The sequence below is a fragment of the Malania oleifera genome, chromosome 11 (assembly GCF_029873635.1).
Source record: "Malania oleifera isolate guangnan ecotype guangnan chromosome 11, ASM2987363v1, whole genome shotgun sequence".
NCBI classification, from domain to species: domain Eukaryota; kingdom Viridiplantae; phylum Streptophyta; class Magnoliopsida; order Santalales; family Ximeniaceae; genus Malania; species Malania oleifera.
In genome coordinates this window covers 88,729,794-88,753,383 of record NC_080427.1, presented here as the reverse complement: position 1 = coordinate 88,753,383, position 23,590 = coordinate 88,729,794, and the positions used below count along the sequence as shown (strand labels likewise).

The 23,590-nt window shown below is 37.0% G+C and overlaps 1 protein-coding gene across 1 annotated transcript; it reads right to left on the bottom strand.

Moving 5' to 3' along the window:
- Nucleotides 1–13: 13 nt before the first annotated feature.
- On the bottom strand, nt 14–4,210 carry LOC131168095 (probable WRKY transcription factor 33). Its single transcript, XM_058127297.1, has 5 exons — nt 3,775–4,210; nt 3,463–3,648; nt 1,473–2,101; nt 1,210–1,371; nt 14–747 (listed from the first exon to the last, which is right to left on the bottom strand). Exons 1-5 carry the CDS (start codon nt 4,129–4,131, stop codon nt 306–308), a joined length of 1,776 nt encoding a protein of 591 aa, XP_057983280.1. The 5' UTR covers nt 4,132–4,210; the 3' UTR covers nt 14–305.
- Between the last annotated feature and the right edge of the window lie 19,380 nt (nt 4,211–23,590).

Sequence of the window (23,590 nt, the reverse complement as noted above, 5' to 3'; positions counted from 1 at the left end):
GCCGAACTCCAACTAAATAGGAAGTGGAAGTATTTTAAACCTATCAAAGTATACATGAAGTATTCAGCTCCTTACCCCTGTACTCTCCTTCTACATTGCATTTATACAGAGTTGAATGAAGCCAATTTCCTACTCCTTGGAAGGCTTCTGAAGTTAGAAAAAGAATTGAAAGAATGAAACTAAATCCTCTTTTCATATTAGTCCTGCAATTCACAGACCCAAAAGCCCGTGAAACAGAGAGGTATAAATTGGTACAAATTGAAGCTAGTTTATTAGACTTGATGTTTGGATTTTGAGCAAAATGTTCAATTGAAAAATGACTCAAGATCATCCTTGGGTTCTTCCTTGGCTCTAGAGAATGCACCATCTGAGTGCTGCTGTTGACTCATGTAAGAGGTGATCGGGTTACCAAATCCCAGAAATCCAAAACTCCCCGGGCTCTGCCACATTTCCAGGGTGAATGGTGCTTCACTCTCTGATGTTGGAAGCCTTGCAGAGGAAGATGTTGGGTAAGTTCTTGGGTTGTTGGGATGATAGGTTATTGCTGAGGGCCTTATGGCCGTGGGAGCATTGTTGCTGTTTGTAAATGGAGGTCTATTTGCAGCACTGCTATTGCTTCCTCGTGCTGCAGGAACATCATGGTTGTGTTTCCCTTCATAGGCGGTGAGCACGGCCCTCAGATCGTGAGATGCTCGCTCCACATGTTTCCGCACAGGACAACCAATACTGGTGCATTTGTAGTAGCTCCTGCACATGAATCAAAATTTCGCACATAAGAAATTATGCCCATAAAATTTATTGGTTTAAACACTGAACAGACAAGATTTCTGAGCCATTTCAAGAAAGAAAAATTACTTCCTATAGATGCTGGCATTGAATGATTTTTAGTGGCTTACAAAGGATGAAGAAAAAATTTCATCCCTATGCTGCATGTAACCTAGGCTGGTGCTTCCTGCTTCCAATTCAGGATTTGCCATTTGGTTTTTGGAAAAAAAGATGGCCATTTTCATGGTTGAAAAAGTATGCAGCTGCTGTTTTTTATTTTAATCAACTTACTCTTCTCTTTTCATTCAGAAAAGATATTAAAATGCTTGAAAACCTTATGTAGTACATCTCCTTTTCTAAGCATGCTTGCACCTAGGCTTGCTGTGCTCATAAAGACAAGCACTCTCATTGAGATATAATGTGGGTAAAGATGAAAATTCTTACCTTGGATTTGGATTTCCCTTCACAACTTTCTGTCCATATTTCCTCCATCTGTATCCATCATCAAGAATATCAATCTCACTTGTTGTCTGAATTACAATCCTAGGTTCTCTCACAGTTCTGCTTTCCATACCTGAGGGACCTTCATACTCATTCTCTCCTTTCCTGCAAAAAAGTATAATATCAATTAATTAAACCCTTTTGCATATTTGTTATTACAGCATAATTAAATTAACCTATCAGACTTTTCTTCATCTTAGACTTACCATCTTTTGGCCTCGGGTTCATTGTCTTCCTCATCGTTTCCTGATTTACTCAATGAAGAGCAATGATCAAACTCATCCTCTCCGATGGAACCTGAAGAATTCTCCGGCGTAGTAATCGACTCCATCTGTGAGTTGCCTACTGCTGGCAATGATAGATCAGACATGTCTGAACTATTGGTACCTGAAGATGGCTGAATTGATTGAGAAGATGATCTTCTAGGAGGCTGAGACTTGGGGTGATTGTGAGTTCCCTTGTACACTATTTCAGTAATATGTCCGTCCAAAGCTCTCTCGACTTTTTTCTTTGTTGGGCAATTAGGATAAGTACACTTGTAGTAACTCCGTGGGTTTTCACTTCCTTTTACTTGCTTTTGTCCATATTTTCGCCAACTGTATCCATCTTCTGATTTTCTTTGCTCTCTAATAGGATGCAGTGGCTGAGTGTGATGAATATAAGTGGATTGTTTTGCAGCATTACTCTGCATGTTAGTTTCAACCGTGTTAATTCTTGAAGAGCCTTGAAGTGGTGCAAACTCTGATTGCCCTCTCCTCTTTGTGGGTGAAAAATCAGTTCGGTTTACAGGGTTATCAAAATCCCATTGTTCTTGTTGTCTTCTCAATGATTCCTCCTGTTTAACATCAGTCATCAAGTTTTTAAAATGAGAACTAAAGATAACCAAGGATGAGATCAATGAAAAAGAGATTAACAAGAAATCCACAATTATTTATGTCTGCAAATATCAGCCGTTTGCTGCAATTCTTCATTCTCATTCGTTTGGCACATTAAGAACTGTGGTGAATAGATTCCTTGCTAAATGCAAATTCCCTTTTTTATGTTTTGGCTCGTTGAGACTATTACACACAATGTTGTCGCCCATCCCATACCCATTGTTATCCAATCCATTAAGAGTATATGAGTGACTTGACAAATACAAATAAAAATCTTATTTGTTGACAACACTAGACTAATCCATTGAGCATCGATTCACACTAATTGATCGAACACTACTTGAAATTGATTGTTTTAGTAAAAAATAATATGTTTCATATCCTCTGAAAATTTTCTTTGACTAGGCCATTTGTATCTATATGCACTAGGATCCAACGGTTCAAAGAAGTAAAAAAAATGTGTCCTAATCATTATCAACCATGCATTGAGCTGTCCCCTAGGCGGGGCAGCTAGACAAATTTCAACTTAAGAAAGGTATAAGGTTATCAAAAAGAAAGGAAAGTTTGTTACCAGACGGTTGACTAAAAAAGAATACTAATCAAATTACAAATTACATCATCCTACATGTCAAACAGGGAGGGAGAGAGGCGCTGCCACCACTATCACCAGCGGTGGTAGTTGTGAGCCTCCGCTATCTTCTCACCACCGTCATCAAAATCAAAGTTGAGCTCAATATTGACAACCTCAGTCACACAACTCTACGAATTCTTTAACACTGAAATTCAATAGATACACATTTGAAATTTTAACATATATAATAGAAGAATTTTCAAAATTAAACTTGAGGCAGTAAAAAGATCTAATATTATTGCGTTTTCTGTCTTTTAAAGTGCTAACTAGAAGTTCCAAATGCCTCATCCGATCCAAATACATTGTGAACAAGCATATGGTGTAGTAAATGCATATATGGTGATTGACTTGAAGGAAGACTTAACAAAAGGTTTTGAATGTAACACGTTGCGCATCACGAAAAGGAGTGGGTAGATATTCTTGAAATAAACTCAAGAAACAAATATCGAAATATAAAGATTTAGAAAAATAGTTCATGGGATATATACGGTAGCAAGAAATAGTTATAAAGCATACATGTGTGTATGCTGTGTGTGTATCATACCAAGCGCAGTGGGCGAATATTCTTAGAAGAATTAATCCCAAGAAACAAACATGGAAACAGGAAGAAAGAATATATATATATATATATATATATATATATATATACACACACACACACACACACACACACACACATATATATCCTACCATTGAAATCATGTTTGCAGATGGCAGATACATGGAGGGTGCTGCCGACGTTGAAGGCCTCGTTAATTGGGGTTGAAATGAGAAATCGGAATATTTTCCTTCTTCCTCTTTGATGTCAGTATGCATGGTGTTCCCAGAATTACTCCTCCATGCGTTGAGGGCCTCATCATTTGGAGACGGAAGAATCTGCAGAAAAACACACATTAATTCCTTTTTTTCTCTCTTTTTTTTTTTTTTTTTTTTTTGGGATATTCTCAACATTCCATTGAATATATTATTAATAAAATGACAAAATTTCAAAATTAACGGAACCTTCGGAGTGGAAAGAAGGCTGTGTAAATCCAAGAACTCAGTTGGGCTAAAGGCAGGTGAGACGGCCGCCAAATAAGAAGGAGACACAGGAGGTGGAGGGATATCGGGCAGGGAAGGAGGAGGACTTGACTTATACTTCGGAACATCCGCACCGGTTCGATCCACCGCGCCGTCTGAAAATCCCCAGCCAAATGCAACCCCAGCACTCCTCTCACAGTTTTTATTATTGATAGCCATTTCTTCTTCACTGGCACCTTGCTGGTAATCAGTACTGAAAGAATTCGTGAACTGGGTTGGGAAGGAGAAGTTGGAATGAGAATTGAGAGAAGTATTCAAGCCGCTCGCTGAGGAAGCCATTTAGAGAGAGAGAGAGAGAGAGAGAGGTATATGTTGGAGAGGGTGGGAGGTAGAGGGATATGATGGGAGGAGAAATGTTGCTCTATTACATATTTGGCTTTGTAGTTGAGGTGTCCAAGCTACTTCTGAGAAGCTGGATGGAAGTTTGACCGTGGAAAATATTTGGTCAGAGGTTGTGGGTTTGACTGACTACCCTCGAGGAGGAGGCAGCTGGAGAAGACTTGGGGGAGATTTGTTCATGTACAACTCAAAACTCCCATCACCCATTACAACTATCTCCAAAGTCAAAACATGTACCTCACTCATTTCGAATATTGGCCCACTCAGATTTAATGGACCACAAATTAAATAAAAAAATAAAATTTGTACCCAAAAAGAGAATCTAGGTGTGTGTTTATATATATATATATATATAAACACATGTAATCCTATATATGCCTAAAAATAAGGAATTATTGATGAAAATACATCACCAAAAAAAGAAAATAAGATGGTAATTGTTATGAAAACTATAGAAATGAATGACCGTTATTACCCTTCGCTTTCTACTTTCATAAATTATGTTCCTTCATTTTCCACTACCATAAATTAGGTGTTATCCTCTTATTGTCCTATAAAGGTCCTCTCTCCCTCTCATTTTAATATGCACACATAAGGCTTGGAGTCGGCATACGAATAAAAAATATGAGAGAAGAGGTGAGTTAGACAAAAAATAGATATTTTGTACAAGACCAGTTCCAAATCATCTTCTAATTCTTCCCAAGATAGTGATGTTTTTTATAGGCATAACTGAGTCACGTAAAATTTTTGTCTCATTTCTATTTATTTTTTCTACATATTTTTATAACATATTATCAACACGAGATTTTAACTATCTAAGATATTTCTTTAAATCTTATTTAATTTATTTCTTATAAGTTTTACTCTGCAGGAGCATAATATTCTCAAGAAAAGAATATGTCTTTTAAAGTTTAAAGAGTATCAATCTTCAAAAGAGATGGTAAGATAATCCTCCTGAAGAGACTATATATTTAAATCTCCCGCCTATAGATTTAATCTCCCGAAGAGATATACCTCCTGAAAAGGTTGTGTATCTAGTCTGCATAAAATATAGTAAATATTTACCTCATTAAGAGATGATGTAGGATGGGGTAGGCTGACCTATGTCCTACGGTTCAACCCTCACAAGCACATATACTCGATACACTGTAAATTAAGAATTTAATTACTCAAGCATAAAAACAATAAATCAATGGACATTTCTCATGTTGAGGAATTTTGAAAGGGTGTATAGTGCTATTTTGAAACAAGTCTCAATTGGTTCTTTCACAAAGGAAGTAAGTTGAAATTGCAGGAAAGATGTTATTTCAATATTTTAAGAAATAAGTTTTATGTTTAACACAGCAGTGTTCCACAATTGATTTAGACTAGCATGTAGTAATATTGAAAGTCTAAGGATTTGGATATGCTATTCAAGTTTGGAATTTCAGAATTTCAAGCAAAGGGTTTATCAAATATGAAATTGCAAAATTTGAAACTAAGGTTTTAGTAATAGCAGGGGTTGAAAGATATAATAGGGTTTCAAACATAAACTGAAGTTACCACGAGAATCTATGGATGCTTAACATTATTCAACACGTAGTGGGATCATACTTGGAGTCCTTTGTGCAAACTTGTGAGATACCAATTAAATGCAGCATTGCAAAGGATTGATGGTGGCCATGTGGTGATATGAAAGTGCTGGCCATGCGGATGTAACTTTGGTTGTGGTCGTGAGAGTGAAGGAGGGAGGATATATAGATGGAGTTGTTGGATAGGTTAGTGGTCTTTTACCACCTGATCTCTGGAGAGAACGCATAGCCTCTCGTCATTCAATATTCAGACTTAGCTGCATTTTTACAATGATACAAGACATATACAGACTTAGCAAGGGAAAGGGGGAGACAAGACAATAAATAAACAACACTTCTCATATAAGCATGAGAGACAAGCTAATAAATATGACAACTTACAAGACACACACAACTTACTAAGAACAAACACATGCAAGCAAGTTGTCTTGCAATATTACACATTAAATATAAGTCAAAAGGAAGCTCAATCCACATGGGGCCATATGGTCGGGACTCGAACTTGCTTATTTTAGAGTTCAAACGATGATGTTGTCGACTAGGTCACACCCCCAAGGCTCTTGATCGCACTTTTGGTCAAAGTATTATGGAATTCTTTAGTGTGTAGGAGACCTGGTCGCACCTCATGGCCAAGTCACTCTAGAAAATCTATTGAAATTTGCGAGCTGCCAATGGATGGACAATTTCACCCACGAATGCTCTTCAGTATTTAGGAAATAACTTTTGCTATAACACTCCAAATAGGGCGATATTGGTATCAAAATAAAGCTAAGAAAATTTTCCACAACTTTTGTGTTTAACTCTTTTTGAAGATGGGAAGTTTTTATAGAGAAAATGGCACATAAATTCAGAAAAATATCAAATCCAAAAATATCCAAGCAAGTACAAATCAACATAATAATAAAATCTTCCATCTAAATAGTTAGATCGTAATCAAAAGGTCTTCAATTAATCCCACGGGTTCCTGAAAAAGAGTTATGAACTAAAGTGGACATCTGCAAGTCGTCCACATGTCACTATGTCAGCAAAGGAGTGGACATCGGGAGGTCGTACACGTGTCACAACATCGGTAAAAGAAAGGGGTAAGGCATGTTTATCCCTATCAAGAGGATATATTTTTAACCTCCTGAAGAGATGTTAAAATCAACCTTCTGAAGAGGTGAGACATTTATCCTCCAGATGAGGTAGAACATTTAACCTCTAAAAGAGGTGGTAAATTATTACCCATTTTTATATTATAATTGAAATCATACTCCTGAAGAGTACAAATTGAGAAAAATAATGTTCTTGAAGAAACATATTAAAGTATCCCCAGAAAGGTGGAAGTAATATTATATCTATTATTATCACTATTTTATTTCAGTTTTTACATTTTATTTTTCTAAATTGCCTTATTATTGTTAATTTATTCACATGTCGAACCTAAACAAAGTTGAATTTGTTCCTTTTGATACCAAAGGCAACAATTATTTATCATGGATTCTTGATGTTGATATCCATTTAATGCAATCAACTTGGGAAACACTTATTTAGATGAAAATACCATATCCCTGCAGGATTGTGCAAAAGTTATGATCTTCTTCCGTCATCATTTAGATAAAGAATTAAATATTGCAAATCTCACTATCAAAACCCACTTATCCTTTGGAAAAATTTAAAAGATAGATTTGACCATCATAAGACTATGATTTTACCAAATGCTCGACATGAATGGTTGCACTTGAGGTTGCAAGATTTTTAAACAGTCAGTGAGTATAACTCAACACTACAAAAGATTAGCTTGAAGCTAAAACTATATGGTGAAAATATTACTGATAAAGACATGCTTGAAAAGACATTTACTACTTTTTATCCCACTAATGTGCTCGTACAACAGCAATATAGGGAGATGAAATTTACTAAATTTTCTATACTTATATTATGTCTTCTTGTTGCTGAGAAAAATAACAAGTTTTTAATGAAAAATCACCAAACACATCTAACTAATTCAACCCATTCCCTGAAGTGAATATGAATACATCTCGTGGCCGAGGACGAGGCTGCAGGCATGGTCATGGCCGTGGTCGAAACAATCACTAGCATTGACGTGAGACTGTAATTCCCTAGAAGAAGGATGACCCCTAGAAGTGGGATAATGATCAAGATCAACGACCTAGGCATCATGAAAATAAATGCTACAGATGAAGAGGAAAAGGTCATTGGTTGCGTACCTGTCGTACACCTAGACACTTGGTAGATCTATACCAAACCTCTATAAAAGAAAAGGAAAAGAGTAAATAAGTTGAAACAAATTTTCCTAATAATGTTGTTCCAATAGACCTTGATGTTGGACCATCCAACTTTGTTTATCTTGATGTTGTTGATTTTCTTGTAAATCAAGACGAAAAATAATGATATAATATTTTAAGATATAAACTAAGCAATATTGTATTTGGATTTCAATAAATAAATTATTGTACTTATTGTTGCTATAATCAATTATAATAATGGGTTTTTAAAATATGTATTGTACCATGGATTGTCCTAAAACTTTGATTGATTATAAGATATTTATGGAAGAAGTTTGTTTAGCTGACAGTGCCACAACACACACAATTCTTCGTGATAGGAAATATTTTCATTACTTGAATATATTTTCAACGAATGTTAATATAATATCTGGTTCTACAAATTTGATTGAAGGCTCCGAAAGTGCTAATATAAAGTTACCTAATGGTATTTTATTACAAATTGATGAAGTTTTATATTCCAGCAGATCCAGAAGAAGTTTGTTAAGCTTTAAAGATTTAAGATTCAATGGATATCACATTGAAACTACAAATGAAGGCAGTAAAGAATTTCTTATATTACTTCTATTGTTTCTAGGAAGAAACAAATTTTAGAAAAACTGTTAACTTTATCTTCTAGCTTGTATTATGCAAAGATTAAAGCAGTTGAATCATATAATGTCTTGCACTAGAAGTGTAATGACCCAAAGTTATTTGCACTTTGGCATGATCGTCTTGGACATCCTGGTGATGTAATGATGCAAAGAATCATTGAGAATTCATGTGGTCATGCACTAAAGAACCATAAGATTCTTTTATCAAGTGATTTCATGTGTACTGCTTGCTCTCAAGGGAAATTAATTGTCAAACTATCTATTTCAAAGGTAAGTCTTAAATCTCCTAGTTTCTTAGAAATAATTCATGGTGATATATGTAGACAAATACATCTATTATTTGGACTATTTAGATATTTTATGGTTTTAATTGATGCATCTACTAGATGGCACATGTTTCTCCACTTTCTACTCATAATATTACATTTATGGTAGGCTCGCCAAGGCTTGCGTCTTTAACTACAAAAAATAATATTTATACTACCTAACAATCCCAAGTTCAATAGAAAGTGGTGAAGTCAGGTGTTGATCCATAGGGACTAAACCGTGCAGTTATAAACCTTTTCTCAATTAGTCTATTGTTACCTCGAGTAAAAGAAAGTGAAAAAGATGGTATTTTGCAATGAGTGTGATTTAATCAACTACTGGAAAGAATATAAATTCTACATTACCCTACTCCTACAATTTGACGCCCCGATTTTTGTACAATTTTTTTTCTCAATAATAAATAAATAATCACTCGTCATCCACGACATCCACAAATCGATCACGTCAACAATCCTACTATTATTCATACGACCTGACCCGCACTGGCTACTAGGTAAAAAGTTATTTTATTTATAAAACCTAACAGCAGAAGACAGTATATACATATCAGTCAAAATACAATACCTAGAGTATCAATATACACAATACTATCTCATACCCAAAAACAACACAACCCTAGGGAATCACACATCCCTAGTCCAAACTCACCCTATATATATATATCAGGGTTCCACCTCCCTATTATCACGGAGCTCTATCACCCGGTCGGTCTTTGTTCCCTGAAAAATTTAGATAAATTGGGTGAGACACATATCAGTAAGAAGGAATAAATTATTTACAGTGTGTGGTCATATAAGTTCAGTTATAACATGCTTTACTTTTCAAAATAACATTTGATTTAAGAAAATACACTGGCAAATATATTCTCATAGTTATATACATATACAACACAAGCTTTTAGAAGTTTTGAAACCATTTCCCAAATTCAATTATTTTTAACAAAATTTACTCGCGAAGTTCCTGAGAATAGAGAAGATTACCCGCCCATACAGGTAGTTTCCCTCTGCCCTAACACGTTATGCAGCCAAATATAGCCACATCTGATACCTATCAGGGCACTCATCTTACTCAGTAAGCCCTCAAGCGGAGAGTATCACTTTGCCTTAATTATTTATATTATTAACTCACAGGGTTCCATTTCTCAATTTTATCATTTTCTTATTTTTCAATTTCCAATCTTTCTTTCATTTATCATTTTAACCAATTTTATCATTCTTTCACTTTCCATTTTCATTTTACTTTCTGGCTCATGAGTATCCTTGGTATCAAATACCAACATTGCGTCTGTAACTCATGGCCACCCTGAGGATCTTTCTATCTACGCCATGCTTCCCCCCATGGTCAAGGTTGTGCGGCCCGAAGGTTGGATCTAATCGTGATTGGCCGACCCGGTTAGATCAAATATCATATCACATATCACGTCTATAGTACAACTGGCCGGCCTATAATCCTGATGCGGACTCAGAGGGCCCACAACCCTACAAAATGGTACAGTCGACTGTCACGCCACATGCTCCAAGAGTCCGTGTGGTTGCACTAACACCACTAGCAATGGTACCATGCTCAATATCATAACCATCCAATAGGGTTTACTACCACATACCCGTAATCATTATGCGGTATTGGCATTTCATCAATCATATTCCAGTATATCACAATTCAGTTCAATATAAATATTCTCATCATTTTCTATGCACATTTCATCATCTCGTAATAACATATATCATATTTCACGTATTTTTCATATTTTTCCAAAATACTCATATCAATAATTTGTACAAATTCATTTCTCATGCAAATAATTTCCACTCACAAATAAATACCACATTTTATTATTTTCCAATATTAGAAATTCACAAAATCTTATCTTTCAGGCAATACATTTCTACTCACATATAAATACCATATTTCATTATTTTTCACTAATCACATCAATAATTTTCATTTCAATATTTTCTTAGAAATTACATATCGTTATATTTTACACTCCAAAATATCAAACTTTAAAATTACTCAAATGCCACACAATTTGTCTGATATTATATCATAATAATTTCCAGACAAAATACAATAAGCACATTTTCACATATTAATTTAAACAGTAATTCTAAAAATATTGCTAAAATTTATTCCCCTTACCTGACTTACTGTGAGTCTCATTAGATCCAAATCCTACGTCCTTGGCGCCCAAAATTCAACTCCTGAAATTTACATTTTTTCTTGATTAATTAATCTATTTATCCAAAATAATACCCATATAACCTTCCCTAGGCTCCATATGCCTCAAATTAATATTTAAACTAACATTTAACACTCCCACTTAATTTTTTGAATTTTGTCTGCGAGTCCTAAAATTACACCCGCGGCGCTCACCCGGACCCTAAATTTCAAAAATCCCACTTCAACTCCAGATGCTCAACATTTTAGCATTTCTAAATAATTAAAAATAAGCCCCTTAATAACTCCCGTATCCCAAATTTGGGATTTTGCCCACGACAATCCCACGAGAATTTCGTCGCGCTAGACTTGTAGATAATCATCCATAGATTCTCATGGTAGTGTCCATTCGTCGATTGAGCTTATAATTTGTAAGAAATTAAAGGAAAAAGGGAAATTGTCTTATCCTAGGAGATACGTCTACGCTGCTCCTACCACCAATCCGCTCTAGTAGAAATGACGGCAGCAGAGAATGGAGCCCAGCAATATCTTTTGATTTTCGATCGGGCAAAAATTCTTTACAAAATCGAGGAGAGAGGGAGAGAGAATGAGAGGAGAGATAGAGAGTGTGTATGCCCTGCGCAAGAAAACAGAAGAAAAAAAAAAGAAGAAAAGAAGAAGAAGAAGAAGAAGAAGAAGAAGAAGAAGAAGAAGAAGAAGAGAACAAAGAAATAAAACAAAAATCAAACCTCCTGAAGCTTCTAGCTTCATGAGAGTTATAATAATAATAATAATAATAATAATAATAATAATAATAATAATAATAATATATTTAATTAATATTAATACTAATATATTTAATTAATAAAAATAAAAATAAATTTTAATTATTATTCTTTTTTTTTTATTTTTTTTATTTTTTTTATTTTTTTAAAAAAATCTGATTAATTAATTAATTAATTTTTTTTTTGGAATCACTCCACTAATATTTTATATCCCTTTTTTTGGGATTATTACATTCTTATCTCCTTATAAAAATTTCGTTCTCGAAATTTGCTATTCATCTACTTCTCATTCTTAGAGAGAAACACCCCAATTTTATTAATGACCCTTACTTATGGCGGAGGAATACCATGGTTACAAAGAGGGTTCTGGGACGTATTTCCTTAGCATAGCACGTGGAATACGTCATCGATCCTAGACAAGACCGGTGGTAATGGCAACCGATAGGCAACTGGACCCATTCTTTCAAGAATCTCGAATGGTCTAATATACCTAGGGCTCATGTGACGCCTCGATTTTTCATACAATTTTTTTTTCTCAATATCAATAATAAATAAATAATCACATCATAAATCCACAAATCGACCATGTCAACAATCCTACTATCATTCATACGACCCGACCCGCATCAGGTATTGGGTAAAAAGTTATTTTAGTATACAACCTAACAGCGGAAGACAATATACACATATCAGTCAGAATAGAATACCTAGAGTATCCATATACACAATACTATCTCATATCCAAAAATAATACAACCATAAGGAATCACACCTCCCTAGTCCAAACTCACCCTGTATAATAGGTTCCCAGCTCCCTATGATCACGGAGCTTTACCACCTGACCTATCTCTATCCCCTGAAAAATTTAGATAATTTGGGTGAGACACATCTCAGTAAGAATGAATAAATTATTTACAGTGTGTGGCCATATAAGTATAACTATAATACACTTTACTTTTCAAATCATCATTTCATCTAAGAAAATACACTGATATACACATTCTCATAATCATATAGATATACAACACAAGCTTTTATAAGCTTTAAAATCATTTATCAAATTCAATGATTTCCGACACATATTTACCCACGAAGTTCCTGAGAATAAGGAAGATTACTCGCTGACCGGTGCAAACTGCAAGTGCACAGTATCGTAGTTTTATAATATAATGATGTGTAGAGTATCGTCCTCAGGGATTGATGTCTTAATTTTACCAAGTACCAAAATTTTACTAACCTTGATTTTATTTAGAAAAATTAATAATTTTAGACTGCAAAATTTAAACAAAGCTACTTTAAATAAACTATTCAGGAGAATTTAAAACTGTATACCGCGTGTCAAATTGATGATGTTGAAAACTTCTAGGAAACCGATTTCACCTAGTTTCTCACTATGCTTTACTCATTTAGCTAATTCAACTTTGTTTTCTCTGTTTGTTAACAAATCGCCAATTTTTCCAAAAGCCTCTTTCGATAGTCAATCAGAACCTATTCTTGTTTATTATTTAACATAAGAGTATGCAAATTAATAACGCAAGAACGTAGTAAGACCTCGATTTTTAATGCTACGTAGGTTCATACAAGTCTTTTGATCTCTATATTTACCTACGCTGAATTATCCAAGATCTATCCTATAATCCCCCCTTTCGGTAGCAAATTACAATACTAAAATCATTTAATTAATGGCCAGTTAATTAAAAGCATTAGGCACAGAATAATTCAAACAAACATTAATGAAAACTACTTCAGATTAGCATCAAAGAGCAAGCATAGTTCGAAACTGGCTACATCGTTTTCCTTGAATTCAAAAATTTAGTTCATTCTGAAAATTAAATCCAACATAACATATTTCACCATATTTTCTTCAATTTGGAGGGTACGGGAAAGATCAACACTCGTCGCACCGCCGTCGCGCGTCACGAACACCCCGAACACCGCCGTTGTTCGCCGTCTTCCGATTCTTAAAAGATAGTATTTTTGCGTGCTTCCAACTCTCCTTTACTAGCTATGTGTGTATCTTTGCAGCACCCCCAAAAGAAAATCACAAGAAAGCTCCTGAAAAGGTAATTTTTTTCCAAGAAAATTTTTGTGGTTTGGCCTCCCTTGTGTTTCTCCCCAAGAAAAATCAATTCTTTTTTTTTCTCCGATGGTGCGGCCTTCCTCTTCTCTCCAGCCCCCCAGCGCACGCTGCTCTCTCCTCCTCTCTTCTTGCACATGGCTCCCTCCACAAGGAAACCCTCCTTTGACTTTTCCTTTTTCAATCCTTTCCTTTTGTCCTTTGCTTTTCTTTCCTTTCTTTTTTTTCTTTCCATTCTTTTGTCTTTCCTTTCTATGTACCCAGCAACACATTGCCCTTCTGAGATGACCCGGTTGCATGGCTGGGTCACATCTCATTTTTTATTTTTTTTTTCTTTTTTTTTTCAAAGGTACATGAACTGCCCTCCTCTTTCAAGCCCACTTTCGACCCTCTTACAGCTCGTAACTCTCAAAGATTAAAACACAAAAGATGTAGAGCTCTTTTTTATATTTTCCCAGAATTTTGAATCGTCTCGATCGGAGCTCGTATGAGAAAGCTACTCCAAGATTACGAAGAATTGTTGAAATAATCCATAAAACGGCGTATGCTAAATTCACGTCTGATTTCGGCCTTGATGTTGCCAGTATTTTGCAAAACACAAAACATGAAAATTGTAGATTGTTTTCTTATCTTTCTACGGCATCTTTAATCATATGAATCAAAGGTTAGATGAGAGAGTTACGCACAGATTGCAATGTACCATCGGTTTTTTAGCTTCCAACAGTTGCTTTACAATAAAAAACACCAAAATTTCATACATTACTCAATAAAACCCAAATTTTATAAATAGAACACAATGTTAGAATATTGAGAGTAATTAGGCATTTAAATACAAAATATTCGCGTAATCACTCGCCCATACAGGTAACTTCCCTCTGCCCTAACACGTTATGCAGCTGGGTATGGCCACATCTGATACCTATCAAGGCACTCACCTTACTCAGTAAGCCCTTAGGCGGAGAGTTTCACTTCGCCTCAATTATTTATATTATTAACTCACATAGTTCCATTTCTCAATTTTATCATTCTTTATTTCTCAATTTCCATTCTTTCTTTCATTTCTCATTTTAGCCAATTTTATCATTCTTTCACATTTCATTTCCACTTTACTTTCCGGCTCATGAGTATCCTCGGTATCAAATACCAACATCGCATCTGTAACTCATGACCACCCTGAGGATCTTTCTATACACGCCATGCTTCCCACCATGGTCAAGGTTGTGCGGCCCGAAGGCTGGATCTAACCGCGGTTGGCCAACCCGGTTAGATCAAATATCATATCACATATCGCGTCTGTAGTACGACTGGCCCACCTATAACCCTGATCCGGACTCAGGGGGCCCAACAACCCTACAAAATGGCACAGTCTACTGTCACGCCACACGCTCCAAGAGTCCGTGTGGTTGCACTAACACCACTCGCAACGGTACCGTGCTTAATATAGTAACCATCCAACAAGGTTTACCACCACATGCCCGCAATCATTATGTGGTATTGGCATTTTATCATTCATATTTCACATATTTCCACATTTCTCATTTTCATATTGCAGAATTAACATTGCAATATTTTCATTTCGCATATACACATTTCAATATCAGTATTCTCAACACATTTCATCATTTAAATGATATTTTCTCAGTTCATAATTCATCTCATCTCGTACTATCATATACATATCTTATTTCATAATTACTCAATATTTCTCAAAACACATTTCCATATTTCACCTTTCTTCATTTTCTCGAAGAATACATTTTTTTGCACATTTCACTTTATCATTTTCCCACATTTCAATTCTCATATTAAAACACATTTCAGTATCATTTATTTCACAGGGTAAATCATCTAACTCAGTTTAAACATTTCTCAATATAAATCATATGCCACACAAATTTTATCTGATATTTATATCATAATAAATTTTAGATAAAATAATATACACCATTTTCACATATTTCTCAACCCATAATTTTCATAAAAAGACTGTTATAATTTATTTCCCTTACCTGGCTTACTGAGAGACTTGTTAGGACCCAAATCCTACGCCCTTGGCGCCTGAAATTTAAGTCCTGCAATTTGCATTTTTCCCCAGATTAATTAACTATTTTCCCCCAAAACAATACTCCCTTCCCTAAGCTTCATATACCCCCAAATTAATATTTAAACTATTATTTAATACCCCCACTTAATTTTCTGAATTTTGACTGCTGGTCCCAAAATTACACCCGCGGCGCTCACCCAAGCCTTAAATTCCAGAAATCCTACTTCAGCCTTAGATGCTCAATATTTTTGCATTTCTAAATTAATGCTAATTAATTAAAAATAGGTTCCTTAATAATCCCCGTACCCCAAATTTGGGGTTTTGGCCCGACACCCCCATGAGAATTCTGTCTCGCTAGACTTGTAGAGAATCATCCCTAGATTCTCGTGGTGGTGTTCATTCATCGATTGGGCTTATATTTTGCAAGAAATTAAAGAAAAGGGGGGAAATGACTTACCCCAGGGAATACGCTTACGCCGCTCTTACCACCGATCCACTCCGGTAGAAATGACGACAGCGAAGAATGGAGTCGAGTGGTATCTTCGGATTTTCGATCGGGCGAAAATCTGTCACGAAATCGAGGAGAGAGGGAGAGAGAATGAGAGGATAGAGAGAGAGTTCAGAAGCTGCGCTACAGGAGAATAAAGAAAAGAAAAGAAAAGAAAGAAAAAGAAGAAGAACATAGGCGGGGACTCTTTCGTGAAATTTAAACCTTCCTGAAGGATCTAAATCCTTCAGGAAGTTATATAATAATAATAATAATAATAATAATAATAAATTTAATTAATATTAATAATAATATATTTATTAATAAAAATAAAAATAAATTTTAATTATTTTTTTCTTATTTTTTTTAAATCCAATTAGTTAATTAATTAATTTTTATTTATTTATTTATTTATTTTAATTTATTTTATTTATTTATTTATTTTTTGGGAATCAATCCACCAATCTTCTATATCCCTTTTTGGGGTTATTACATTCTCCCCACCTTATTAAAATTTCGGCCTTGAAATTTGCCATTCCCCTGTTTCCCTTCCTTAGTGAAAACACTTCCAATTTTTATTAATTACCCTCACTTATGGCAGAAGAATACCGTGGTTACAACGAGGGTTCTGGGGGAGATTACAACTTTTCCAAAATTCTCCCAAAGCCATTCATATTTCAAAATTAAAAACCCTATCTATCCTATGTTACACTATACAAATAAAAACTACACAATATTATTCTTTTTACTCTGACTGGCTCAACTCAAAACTGCACTGAATAAGTGTGGATATCTCTGGCACATCTGATCCTTTAGTTCCCAGGAAGCCTCCTCAATGGCATGGTTGTGCTAGAGAACTTTTACCAGTGGAATCTTCTTCGTGCGTAGCTCCTGTTCCTTCTAGCCAAGAATCTACACTGACACTTCCTCATAAGCTAAAGTATCACTTAACTCCAATGCTTCATATTTGATCACATGGGAGGAGTCTGGGACGCATTTCCTCAGTATAGAAATGTCGAATACGTCATGGATCCTAGATAGGACCGGTGGTAATGCCAAACGATAGGCAACTGGACCCACTTTCTCAAGAATCTCGAATAGTCCAATATACCTAGGGCTCAGCTTACCCTTCCTCCCGAACCTCATAACACCTTTCAGCGGTGCCACCTTCAGGAATACGTGATCTCCTGTGTCAAACTCTAATTCTCGCCAACAAGTATCAACATAACTCTTTTGCTGGCTCTGCATAATCCTGATCCTGTCTCTAATGAGTTTGACTTTATCTTGAGTCTGTTGTATCAGCTTTGGCCCCAATACCTATATCTCTCCAACCTCATCACAGTACAACGGGGATCAGCACCTCCTGCCATAAAGTGCCTCATACGGTGCCATCCCGATGCTAGCCTAGTAGCTGTTGTTATACGCAAACTCAACCAGTGGCAAATATTGCATCCAACGACCTCCAAAGTCCAGCACACATGCTCATAGCATATCCTCTAGAATCTGTATCGTCCTCTCTGTCTGTCCATTTGTCTGAGGATGAAAAGTTATGCTGAACGACAATTGAAAACCCATGGCCCCTTGCAGACTCTTCCAAAAACGAGATGTGAACCGTGGGTCTTTATTTGAAACTATGGACACTAGGACACCGTGGAGCCTAACTATCTCCTGGATATATAACTCAGCCAATCTGTCCATAGAGTAGCTAATCCTGATCGGCAGAAAGTGGCCAGTCTTCGTCAGTCGATCCACCACTACCCAGATAGCGTCCTGTCCATGCAATGCTGGCGGTAATCCTAAGATGAAATCCATTGCTATATGCTCCGACTTTCACTCAGGAATGTGGAGTGGCTGCAACGATCCCGATGGTCTCTGATGCTCAGCCTTCACTTGCTGGCACGTCAAACAATAATCCACAAACTGAGCTATCTCCCTCTTCATGTTGCTCCACCAGAAGAACTCTTGGAGATCCTTGTACAGTTTAGTGCTACTCGAATGTACAGTATATAAGGACTGATGTGCTTCCTCCAGAACGACTTTCTTGATCTCAAGATCGGCAGGAATGCATAACCTGGTACGGAACCTCAAGGCTCCATCATCTAAAATGTTGAACTCTGGTTCCTGACCATCCTGTACCTTTTCCACAAGCTCTACTAATTTTGCATCATTCCTCTGAGCTACTTTAATCCTCTCATGTAGAGTCGCCTGCAAAACCAAGTCAGCAATGAACACCTGGGGATCACCCTCTACCAGCTCCACACCAAGTCTCTCTAGATCCATCTGAATCGGATGCTGAATCTCCACTACAAATACAGATGAATACACTGATTTCTGACTCAAAGCATCAGCAACCACATTAGCCTTTCCCGGGTGGTAGCTGATAGTGCAGTCGTAATCCTTTATTAGCTCCAACCATCTCCTCTGCCTCATATTCAATTCCTTCTGCATGAAGAAATATTTTAAACTCTTATGGTTAGTAAATATCTCACACCTACTCCCATATAGATAGTGCCTCCAAATCTTCAGCGCATAAACAACCTCTGCCAACTCCAGATCATGGGTAGGGTAGTTTTTCTCATATTCTTTCAACTGTCGTGAGGCATAGGCTACCACTCTCCCTCGCTGCATCAACACGTATTCGAGCCCTTTATGGGACGCATCACTGTAAATTACGAACCCCTCTTCTCCTGAAGGAATTGTCAACACAGGCACAGTGATGAGTCGTTACTTCAATTCCTGGAAGCTCTGTTCGCATTCATCAGACCACTTAAACTTCACTCCCTTCTTGGTCAATCTAGTCCTTGGGACTGACAATCTAGAGAAACCCTCAACAAACCTGTAGTAGTACCCAACTAATCCCAGGAAACTCCTTATCTCATGCACGTTCTCTGGTCGTACCCAGTCTACTACCGCCTTAATCTTACTCGGATCAACAAAAATACCACCCTTGGATATAACGTGTCTAAGGAAGGTAACCTGTTCTAACCAGAACTCACACTTCTTGAGCTTCGCATAAAGCTTCTTCTCTCGCAATATCTGAAGCACTATACTCAGATGCTCCTCATGCTCCTCTGGGCTCTTCGAATACACCAGTATATCATCAATAAATACTACCACAAACTGATCCAAGTACTAATGAAAGACCCTGTTAATCAGATCCATAAACACTGCAGGAGCATTCGTCAATTCAAACGGCATAAATAGAAATTCATAGTGACCATACTGTGTTCTGAATGCTATCCTCGGAACATCTTCTACCCTGACTTTCACCTGATGGTACCCGAAGAGTAAATCTATCTTCGAAAAGATCGGTGTCCCCTATAACTGGTCAAATAAATCATTAATACGTGGGAGCGAGTATTTATTCTTGATAGTTACTTTATTTATTTCTAGATAGTCGATGCACAACCTCATCGATCCATCCTTCTTCCTCACAAATAAAATCGGTGCTCCCTAAGGCGATACACTAGGCCGAATGAACCCTTTATCTAACAATTCCTGCAATTGCTCTTTCAAATCTTTTAGCTCTGTCGGTGCCATTCTATACGGTGCCTTCAAAATCGGCATTGTCTATGGAACCAGATCAATGATGAACTCTACCTCACAATAATGAGGTAGTCCCGACAAATCCTCGAGGAATACATCATCAAAATCCCTCACCCCTGGGATATCCTCCACCCTTAGTTCCCCTTCTGATACAACCTTCACACAGGCTAAATATCCCTGACTGCCTTCTGATAGCAACCTACGTGCCTGAATAGCAGATAGTAACTAAGGTGTGGTGCGCACACATGATCCCACAAATCTGCACTCCTATCCTTCTAGAGGTCTGAATACTACCACTCTCTGATGGCAATCAATGCTAGCATAGTGGGCAGCTAGCCAATCCATACCCAAGACTACCTCAAACCCATATATGTCTAAAACCACCAGAGTAGCTAACAGAGACCTCCCCTGAATATTAACTGGATAGTCCCTGAGTACCTTTCTACATACCCCTACAGCCCCAGTCGGCGTAGCAATAGACAAACTAATTTCTAACTGCTGAGGCTCAAACCCACACAATTTAACATAATCCCAAGTGATAAATGAATGCGTCGCCCCAGAATCAAACAAAATAGTAGCTTTAAATGATAGTATTGAAACCGTACCTGTCACCACATCTCTTGTCGCCTCAGCATCTCCTGGCGTCAGTGCATACACTCGTGTCGGAGCAGTATTCCTCTGCTATCCACCTTGAGGTGCCTGATAGCCTCCTCTGTATGGTCGAGGAGCAGTCACTACCACTGGTGGTGCCTGGTAGTTTCTCGTGATATGCCCAGGCTAGAGGCACTGATAGCAGACAACCTCTCTCGCTCAGCACTCTCCTAGGTGCCTCCTCAAACATTTAGGACAAGGAGGGGGCATCTGTCTTCCTAGTACTGCTCGCTCTCCCCCTCACTGTTGTCATCTTCCCCTAGTATCATATCTCCTCCACAGCCCTCAACTGGGCCTTGCCTGAAAATCAGAAGGCGCGGGCCTCTTCCTCTGGCTCTGGGCTACTGCGTCTCTTTGTATGTTGCTCAATCACCGCAACCCTATCCACTATCTCCGAGAAAGTCTGATCTTGGAAACCTACCACCTGCTCAAACAGGTTCTCCCTCAAGCCCTCCTCAAACTTTCTCACCTTCCTCTCCTCATCTGGCACCATATACGGGGCGAACCGAGACAGTTCAATAAACCTCACTACATACTGCTGCATCGTCATAGACCCCTGTGTTAGATACAGAAACGTTGATTCCTTTGCGCTCTTGAGCGTAGCGGGAAAGTATCGCTCAAAGAAAATCTCCCTGAAGCGACTTCATGTCATCACTACAAGGTCAGGCCTCTGCTCCTTCAGTACTCTCACTGACCTCCACCAGCGCTTTGCCTCCCCAGTCAATTTAAATGTGGCAAATAACACCCTCTGCTCATTTGTACATGAGAGGACTTCCAGTATGTCCTCTATGTCCTGAACCCAGTTCTCTGCTACTAGTGGGTCTACTCCTTCAACAAAAGATGGGGGTCGCATACACGTGAACTGCTCGATCGTGCAACTCTGCTCCCCCGAGCTCCCAGCCATCTCAACCATCACCTATTTTCCTCAAAATCCACTCCTATACTCTGGTATTGTATTCCGCTGTCTACTAAAGTCTACAGAACCTAGCAACCTAGGCTCTGATACCAACTGTGACGCCCCAATTTTTCATATAATTTTTTTTCCTTAATATTAATAATAAATAAATAATCATGTCATAAATCCACAAATTGGCCACGTCAACAATCCTACTATCATTCATATGACCCGACCCGCATTAGGTATCGGGTAAAAGGTTATTTTATTATACAACCTAACAAAGGAAAACAATATACACATATCAATCAGAATACAATACCCAGAGTATCCATATACACATATACACAATACTATCTCACATCCGAAAACAATACAATCTTAGGGAATCACACCTCCCTAGTCCAAACTCACCCTGTATATTAGGGTCCTAGCTTCCTATGATCACGGAGCTCTACCACCTGACCTATCCCTGTCCCTTGAAAAATTTAGATAATTTGGGTGAGACACATCTTAGTAAGAAGGAATAAATTATTTACAGTGTGTGGCCATATGAGTACAATTATAATACACTTTACTTTTCAAATCATCATTTCATCTAATAAAATACACTGATATACACATTCTCATAATCGTATAGATATACAACACAAGCTTTTACAAGCTTTAAAATCATTTATCAAATTCAATGATTTCTAACACATATTTACCTATGAAGTTCCTAAGAATGGGGAAGATTACCCACCCATATAGGTAGCTTCCCTCTACCCTAACACGTTATGCAGTCGGGTATGGCCACATCTGATACTTATCAGGGCATTTACCTTACTCAGTAAGCTCTCAAGCGGAGAGTTTCACTTTGCCTCAATTATTTATATTATTAACTCATGCGGTTCCATTTCTCAATTTTATCATTCTTTATTTCTCAATTTCCATTCTTTCTTTCATTTCTCATTTTAGCCAATTTTATCATTCTTTCACTTTTCATTTCCACTTTACTTTCCAGCTCATGAGTATCCTCGGTATGAAATACCAACATCGTATTTGTAACTCATGGTCACCCTGAGGATCTTTCTATACATGTCATGCTTTCCCCTATGGTCAAGGTTGTGTGGCCCGAAGGCTGGATCTAACCACAGTTGGCCAACCCGGTTAGATCAAATATCATATCACATATCGCGTCTGTAGTACGAATGGCCCGCCTATAACCCTGATTCGGACTCAGGGGGCCCAACAACCCTACAAAATGGCACAGTCAACTGTCACGCCACACGCTCTAAGAGTCCGTGTGGTTGCACTAACACCACTCGCAATGGTACCGTACTTAATTTCATAACCATCCAACAGGGTTTACCACCACATACCCGCAATCATGATGCGGTATTGACATTTTATCATTCATATTTCACGTATTTCCACATTTCTCATTTTCATATTGCAGAATTAACATTGCAATATTTTCATTTCGTATATTCACATTTCAATATCAGTATTCTCAACACATTTCATCATTTAAATGATATTTTCTCAATTCATAATTCATCTCATCTCATACTATCATATACATATCTTATTTCACAATTACTCAGTATTTCTCAAAACACATTTCCATATTTCACCTTTCTTCATTTTCTCAAAGAATACATTTTTTTGCACATTTCACTTTATCATTTTCCCACATTTCAATTCTCATATTAAAACACATTTCAGTATCATATATTTCACAGGGTAAATCATCTAACTCAGTTTAAACATTTCTCAATATAAATCATATGCCACACAAATTTCATCTGATATTTATATCATAATAAATTTTAGGTAAAATAACATACACCATTTTTTCATATTTATCAACCCATAATTTTCATAAAAAGACTGTTATAATTTATTTCCCTTACCTGGCTTACTGAGAGACTAGTTAGGACCCAAATCCTATGCCATTGGCGCCTGAAATTTAACTCCTACAATTTACATTTTT

What these genes read in the sequence shown, in the direction of transcription:
- LOC131168095 (XM_058127297.1), bottom strand. Translation starts at nt 4,131, where the DNA reads ATGGCTTCCTCAGCGAGCGGCTTGAATACTTCTCTCAATTCTCATTCC. An exon ending in GAACCCGAGGCCAAAAGATG is followed by an intron (nt 1,372 to 1,472) that starts GTAAGTCTAAGA and finishes ACTTTTTTGCAG; the next exon opens with GAAAGGAGAGAATGAGTATG. An exon ending in AAGGGAAATCCAAATCCAAG is followed by an intron (nt 748 to 1,209) that starts GTAAGAATTTTC and finishes ATTCATGTGCAG; the next exon opens with GAGCTACTACAAATGCACCA.